Source organism: Salvia hispanica, chromosome 1 (genome assembly GCF_029641045.1).
Source record: "Salvia hispanica isolate PSC_SH4W2 chromosome 1, Shi_PSC_v1, whole genome shotgun sequence".
Taxonomy (NCBI): domain Eukaryota; kingdom Viridiplantae; phylum Streptophyta; class Magnoliopsida; order Lamiales; family Lamiaceae; genus Salvia; species Salvia hispanica.
This window is the reverse complement of record NC_142692.1, coordinates 10,335,613-10,343,905: the sequence shown is the minus strand read 5'-3', so window position 1 is coordinate 10,343,905 and position 8,293 is coordinate 10,335,613. Positions and strand designations below refer to the sequence as shown.

Sequence of the window (8,293 nt, the reverse complement as noted above, 5' to 3'; positions counted from 1 at the left end):
GCGAATGCCGAGATCGCGACGGCGGCATACGCTAGCATTGCGGCAACCTTGTTGAAGCTAATTTGAGCCATCGGCGAGCGGTGTAGGTTAGCAGAATGATCGTATTTCAGAATTGAATTCATATAGCAATTCAGACTATTCACGATGAAGGACGATCGATCAGGAATCGAATATGGAAATCACGCTTGACGAATGATTAGAACTCAGGAAATCACGAACGAGATGAACAAATCTGGAATCATGATAAATCTGAAATCTGGAATCAGATCGTGATCAAATCCAGATGATTAACGACCAGGAATCGTGAATTTTGGAAGAAATCATAAGTTTGAAAGAAATCATGAATCATGAATGAGCTGAGCTAAATTTGGTGAAAATACACAAATATGGTAATGGTGAAGAAATCGTAAATTTGAATTAATTTCCAAAAATGCCCTTGGGTTATATCTAAGCAATATGATTATTTAAGCCATAGGATTAATTTAAAGTATAAAAATGTGTGGCTGAGATGTATTCTCTAGTTATACCCTTAAAATTAGTTAAGCATTGATCACTCCTCTATATATATGTATATATCTATGTCTAATTTTTGTTTTTTATAACATTTTTTAGCTGGACTTTCTCATATTTCATTTCTACCAATTTGGGCCCGTCAAGATTTGAGCCATAATTAGCCACATATCTCATATGTTCCCTCTTGTTTAGTATACTAGAATTGACCCAAGAATTGATCCAAATATTATACAGAGTATAAAATAAAGACTTTGACTTAATAGAATTATAGATTGATAAATTTATCCCTCTAAGTGGAAATGTGGAAAGGTGAAAAAGTGAAAAGGTGGGGCAAATATGTAGAACTAAGTCCATTTTTTGGTGCACTTTTCAATGCACACCCAAATCTTACTTATTCAAGATTCAATTTTTCCTCAATTGGCATGAATAGTGCGGATCTCACCTCAATTATAAGAGTGGAAAGTGAACATAAGAATTGGCCCAATTCTTCCCGGGCCAATTTTTTCAAAGTGAACACACCCTAGTATAAGGCTAGTCACTTTTAGTACCTACAGTAATTAATAATTATCGTGATGGTTTATATAATTACTAGTATTACTATGAGAATAAACATGATGTGTTGAGGGGATGAGAAGCTGGGCCGGTGTAAGTTGGAAGCAAAGTTAAAATATCGGATCGAATGCCATATAATATGTCTGATAAGCTTGAAAATATTAGAAAAGCTCACTGCTCACATTTTTTTGACATCGTATTTGATAAGCTTGAAAGTGTTTCACACGGACCCGCTCTTTTTTAAGTGATCCGCTACTTTTATATGAAAGTAAGCAAGCCAAATGAGACAAAATCCTAAGTCCTAACCATCCTCCCTTGGTATAGGATTCTTACTCTTCATGTGTGTATTTTATAACCAAATACCCTAAAGCCCATTTTCACTAGCCCAATTTTGTAACCAAACACAAATCCTAGTTCAGTTTCATAGAAATTGTTTTTAGACTTACAAATTTATCAAACATACTCTAAATAATTTAATGTGAAAATGTGAAAATAATTATGGAGAATTTTATCGGTGTGAAAAGTATTACATATTTTTTATGGAGAGACTAAAAAAGATAAAATTAGAAGACGTATATGGAATGAGAGTGTATTTTAAAAGTGACTTGTATGGAATGAGAGTGTATTTTAAAAGTTGTAAAAGTATTCCAGTGAATATATATTTTGACTGCAATGAGAAAAATTTGAACTTTGTAATTCGGTGGTGTATATATTTACTATCATCAAAATGTTTTAGAACTAGAAAAATAAATGTAGTAACAAGATTATAAAGAGAAATTGTTTAGTTTCGTATTTTGTGAGTAAATAGAATTGAAATTGAATAGTGAGAGAAGCTTCTGGAAGCTAAACATCTCTGTCGCGCACACACTCTAAGCCCTAGTTTGTCAACTAAACCCCTAACAAGAAACTCCATTTCTTCTTCATTCCCCAAACCTCGCAAAAACAGAAATGGCGTCTGCAAACACAATCTCGACCGCCTCCATCCTCCCTTCCTCATCTAAACAGGTGCTGCACTTACATACACTTGTCTATGACTTTGTATTTTGTTTGGTTTGTTTTCTATGTATGTTAATGTATTTATTCATTTGTGCTTATATAGAATGGGTTGAAGAATAGGAAGGTGAAGCAGCTATTGCAGCAGGGGCAGAAGCAGTCCAGGAATCGCTTTGTGGTGAAGGCCAATGCTAAGGAGATCGCCTTTGATCAGAAATCGCGCTCTGCAATGCAGTCCGGGATCGATAAGCTCGCCAACGCTGTCGGCCTCACTCTTGGTCCCAGGGGTAATTACTGGAGAACTGGTGTTGTTATCCTCACCGCAGTTTCATTGAATTTGTGACTTTTATCAACCACTGGAGCTGTTGGTTTTGGTATTTGCTGTTTGTCTTTGTTTTTCGCTTTATTATGAGATGGGGAGCGAGAAAAATGATGTTTTTTTGTTTCTATACGATTGATCTCCACCTTGATGATCGGGCAGATTGGCAGAAGATTGTAACTGTTGTATGTGGCATTGAATGTCGATGTTTTAGGCTTCATTACATAGTAGAGTTTTGTTAGTGTCGTCTGCTTGTTTGAAAATAGTAATACTTGTGGAATCGTCCAAACTTTATCCTGTGAAGCATTTTTGTAGACCGAGTAGGGACAGCAGATTTCATTGTCTGACGATTTCAAACAACGCTAACTTATTTGAAATATATCCAATATTTTTCAAATGGTGTGCTAGGCAATGTAAGCTGCTGGTACAATTTTTTTTTCTTTCTTTTTTTCTGTTCTTTGCTAGTATGTGCTCTGCACATTCTGGCTGCTGGTGTCTAAAAGCATGTCCTGCTTTGTTGCTCTTTTGTGTTGTTACACCCAGTTTAAGTTTTTTTAACTGTGTGTAGGAAGGAATGTTGTCTTGGATGAGTTTGGGTCCCCTAAGGTGGTCAATGATGGGGTTACAATTGCACGTGCCATTGAGTTGCCTGATGCTATGGAAAATGCCGGCGCTGCTCTGATTAGGGAGGTTAGTTCTTTATCTTTTGTCTTCTCCGTTCTTGGAAAATCAGTTACTATATTAGCATTCTTGTACATCAAAGCAAGCCACTTGTTTGGCTGATTTTTACCAAATATCCAGACCTCTCCTTTTGTTATTCAATTTCTTACTGAGTGCGCATGTTATGTTGAAGGTTGCTAGCAAGACAAATGATTCCGCCGGTGATGGGACTACCACTGCATCTGTTCTTGCACGTGAAGTTATCAAACTTGGCCTGCTCAGTGTTACATCGGGTGCCAACGCAGTTGCTGTGAAGAAAGGAATTGAGAAAACCGTACAGGGTTTAGTTGATGAGCTCGAAAAGAAGGCTAGGCCAGTCAAGGGCCGGGATGATATTAAAGGTATTTTGCATTCATGAGGTTGCACCTGTGAACTTCGTGTGGTCTTCTTCTAATGATGTCACCACTCTCTATAAAAAAAGAATTAGTAGTTTCTATACTAAAAGTTTGTTTTTGTTGCTTGCAGCCATTGCATCCATCTCTGCTGGGAATGATGAGATAATTGGGACAATGATTGCTGATGCGATTGACAAGGTTGGACCGGATGGCGTTCTGTCCATTGAGTCATCATCCTCCTTTGAGACCACTGTCGATGTAGAAGAAGGAATGGAGGTGTGCATCAAGGGTTTTCTTCTTCTTGACGTGCATTGCTCTCTGCTATTACAGTTTTTGGGTGTTTTGGGGGAGGGGTGCTTGCCCTTAACATGTCATGTTTTAATCTTGCTTAAAGTACTTGACCAATGCTGGTATTTTCTAATCACAGATTGACAGAGGATATATCTCTCCGCAATTTGTCACAAACCCAGAGAAGCTGACTGTTGAGTTCGAGAATGCTAGGGTATTAGTTACAGACCAGAAGATCTCAGCAATCAAGGACATCATTCCTTTGTTAGAGAAAACCACCCAGTTAAGGGCACCTTTACTCATTATTGCTGAAGATGTCACTGGAGAAGCTTTGGCAACCCTCGTTGTAAACAAGCTCCGAGGTGTCGTAAATGTGGCAGCCATCAAAGCCCCTGGATTTGGAGAACGGAGGAAAGCTCTTCTTCAAGATATTGCCATTTTGACTGGTATGTGTGACATATCTGTGAATGTGTGTAGTGAAAACAGAGGGGGTTCCACAGGAGAAGAACTGCAGTCGAGCATAGAAACATCATTTATTGTATTTGTTGAGGATCTCGTGCAAAATTTTTAGTTCAGTTTTGCTGTGTTGCAGGGGCTGAGTATCAAGCTACTGATTTGGGATTGCGTGTGGAAGACACTGATATTGACCAGCTGGGTATTGCTAGAAAAATAACCATCTCCAAGGACTCGACTACAGTAATTGCCGATGCTGCATCCAAGGATGAGCTGCAGGCTAGAATTGCTCAACTTAAACGGGAGCTTTCTGAGACTGATTCTGTTTACGACTCCGAGAAACTTGCTGAGAGAATTGCCAAGCTGTCTGGTGGTGTTGCTGTTATCAAAGTTGGTGCTGCAACAGAGACTGAGCTTGAGGACTGCAAGCTCCGTATTGAAGATGCCAAAAATGCAACATTTGCTGCCATTGAGGAAGGAATTGTGCCCGGTGGCGGAGCTGCGTTGGTGCATCTCTCAACTTTCGTCCCAGAGATCAAGGACAAGCTTGACGATGCTGATGAGCGACTTGGTGCTGATATCATACAAAAGGTGACGACTGCTTCACTTCTTTAGTAGCGACTGCATGAAATGAGAATGTATTCATGAATTTTGATATGTAATTGCAGGCTTTAGTAGCGCCGGCAGCTTTAATTGCCCAAAATGCTGGGGTGGAAGGCGAGGTAGTTGTGGAGAAAGTGAGGGCCAATGAATGGGAGTTTGGTTACAATGCGCTTACTGATTCGTACGAGAACTTGGTAGAGTCTGGAGTGATTGACCCAGCCAAGGTGACGAGATGCGCCCTGCAAAACGCAGCTTCAGTTGCTGGAATGGTGCTCACAACACAAGCCATTGTGGTCGAGAAAGCCAAGCCTAAGGCAGCAGCCGCTGCCGGTCAGCCACCTGCAGGCAGCTATGCAGTCTAATCTGGGAATAATTTTAGAAGGATTTAGTGTACTATTTAAGGAGAGGGATTGTTTTGGGTGTGTTTTAAGCGAGCTGAGTTTCATATATTGGTCGACAACATTCAACTTGATAAAAATGGCTTCAAATTGTAATGTTAGATAATAAAATGACTCTTGGCATTCTGCCACTCTAGCTGTTTCAAAATACTAGTACGAATGAAGAAATATTTTACTTTATTGACAATTCGGATAATTAATGTTTAAAATGGGAATCGAATTGAGCCAAAATGTTTATATAGTGGCTTTATTGCATGCAAAATATTTTTATTTGGATCAAATTTGATTTTATATATGGTTGTGTGAAAATACAATAAATTTGGAAAGGTCCACGTGGCTTCTAAAAATATCTACATGTACTGTGTCTATTAAAAGTGAGCATCACTATTTGATTTCCAATTGGTTATAGAATTTCAACTCAATTATTGCAAAAACTAGTTCCATCTGATCTCAACTTATATCATGGGATAGAGGTGGGGGACACTCAAATATTATTTGTTTTAGTTTTATAATTTCCAGTTTGGACAAGCCAGCAATCACTATTTACATGTCAGTTTCTCTCATTAATCCGTATGGGATAGCAAATAGTGCTCATTGGTCTTTCGTATATCTCACTTTTTTTTATTTCTTCCTTTAATTGGCTACTTTTATTTACTTTTATTTCAATTTTAACAATACATGTTTTCTTAAAATTGGTTAGTGGCTTTGTTTAATAGTATCTAAGTAACATCAAAACATCAAGTTTATATATTATGTGTGTAAAACTTACCATCTAATCAAGTTCATACCGTTCAATATAAATCAAATAATATGCCCACAAATTTTTTATTCTTTTTTATCGTCAATGAAGAAGGTCCCATACTTTTCTTTAGAATGCTTGTGCTAGTTTTACTGTTGGAATCAAATGGAGAAGCCGAAACTTTAAGGAATTACGTTTGTGTGAAAGCTACTGCAATTGAATGCCATGGTCCCATGATTTCCAGTTCCCATCATTCGTAAATCAATTAATTAAATTAAAAGTTATAAATATAAAAAGAAATTACAAATAAGAATTGGTAAAAAGAAAAAAAAAAGTGAACAACATAATTTTCAATTTAGAAATTCTTTAAAAAAAAGTGGGTTAATGATGAGTATTCTAACTAGTGAAACCTCCAACCTATTAATTAAGTGAATGTTTGATAGGCATGTTAAATTAATATAAGATGGGTTTTAAGATAAGGATATGTCATCTCACTTTTTTGGACTGTTAAATAATCTACCATTTTGAACTAATTCGCCCCGAGCCTTAGTGGGCGAGTATGAGCTTTGATGGCCTAACATGGACCTTATTTATATACCAAACACTCAAATAACCTATATAACTCATATATCTTGTCTTATCTAGGCTACCAAACAAGATAGGTGGAAGCATTTTACCGATTGAACTGTTTCATCGTTAATATTTCTATAGTCACATTCTCTTCCATAAATTGATCGCATATACTACCAATTAATTAAAAATACTCCATACGCCATTTACTCTTCATTAACAAATCATCTAATATATCATCACTAAAAAAAACTTACTTTTAAAGACAAAAATTAAGATGCAATTACGTACTAGTGTTTGAAATTGTTTAAAAATACCATAATTTATAATGCAAAAGAGTTTTTAGACAAGGATAAATCATCTTAATCTTATCCACTAATTTTAGTTGGAACACTAAAAATAAAGAGGCTTTATGAAGTATTGGTGATATAGTTAAACACACAAATTAACATCATTAATAGCATTAAAAAGTATGTTTAATGTAGTGCATATAGTACCATTTGGTTGGTTGAAGGTTAACAATTCCCACTACACACTGATAATCATGCCATGCATATAGTACCATTTGGTTGGTTGAAGGTTAACAATTCCCACTACACACTGATAATCATGCCATGACCTAAATCTATAGAAGGTCAGCATTTCCCACTATGCAATATTGGTAATGCTGTTTATCTTCAACACGAAATTAATGATGGCAAGGATTGATTAAGCGCATCATTTCAATGTATATGTCACACATTTCTGTGCCAAAATTTGAAAATTGAAACTATTAAGTGATAGGGGGCTCGGCTGCACCACTACCAACAGAAACTCGTGACTAAAGCTTCAATCTCGAGAGTAAAGCATGTATCATTATCATACAAGGACAAAATCAATAAATCAGCATTACTTGAGAGCAGTAGCAATGGGGCCGATCGCAGCCCCCCCCCCCCCCCCATCGGCTCCCATCGGCTCCTATTGTGGAGAGGGAGCCGATGATCACTCTTTTCGGCTTCCACGCCTCAGCCGATGCATCGGCGGTTCTCTTTCTCTCTTTTTTTTTTTAATTCATTTTTTATACTTTATATATACTCCATTCCCCACCAATTATTCACATTTAATCTCATTTTATTTTATCTCACTCTACATTATACTTCTCTTTAGTCACAATATTTTTAATGTTTTTATCAATATTTTTAGTTTATTTTTTTTAGTATTTTTTATAAATGTAGGCTTTTTAATGAAATTTGTTTTTTATTACGTTGTCTTTAATTTATTTTTCTTGCTATTTTATATCATTTTATTTCAGACTAACAATTATAAGTAAAATAATAAAATATTGTTGATGTGGAAATGAGATGGACTCTGGAATAGACTCTCATTGCAGGGAGATAAGCTCTGAGATGGGTCTGCTAATGTGGCAGGAAAAAATGTAAATAGGCTCTGAGATGGGCTCCGGAGATATGTCACCATTGCTAGTGGTCTAAGAACATCTCCAACCATTTATACAAAACTCAAACTTATTTTAGTGTAAATATCACATTAAATATGATTTTACTTCAACTATTTACACTAAACTCAAATTTGAATATTCTCTATAATGTGATTTTTTACTCGTAAAAATTGAATTTTTTTTTTTTGTTTGAGCTTAGTGTAAACCTAAAGATAAGGTATTTTTTTTCTTAAAAACCAAAAATGAGATTAGTTTTGGATTACTATTGGAGCTAATTACCTATCCCATTTTAGGTTTTAGTGTACAGTTGGAGATGGTGTAATCGCAAATTCCATTATCTTAGCTCTCTATATATTTCATTTCACACATTGATAG

The 8,293-nt window shown here is 36.3% G+C and overlaps 1 protein-coding gene across 1 annotated transcript; it reads left to right on the top strand.

Annotated features, from left to right (window-relative positions):
• Positions 1–1,889: 1,889 nt before the first annotated feature.
• LOC125222430 (ruBisCO large subunit-binding protein subunit alpha-like) lies at positions 1,890–5,354 on the top strand. The gene is made up of 8 exons (XM_048125035.2): positions 1,890–2,070; positions 2,165–2,345; positions 2,946–3,067; positions 3,231–3,438; positions 3,563–3,708; positions 3,860–4,166; positions 4,313–4,764; positions 4,842–5,354. Exons 1-8 carry the CDS (start codon positions 2,014–2,016, stop codon positions 5,136–5,138), a joined length of 1,770 nt encoding a protein of 589 aa, XP_047980992.1. The 5' UTR covers positions 1,890–2,013; the 3' UTR covers positions 5,139–5,354.
• The last annotated feature ends 2,939 nt before the right edge of the window (positions 5,355–8,293 follow it).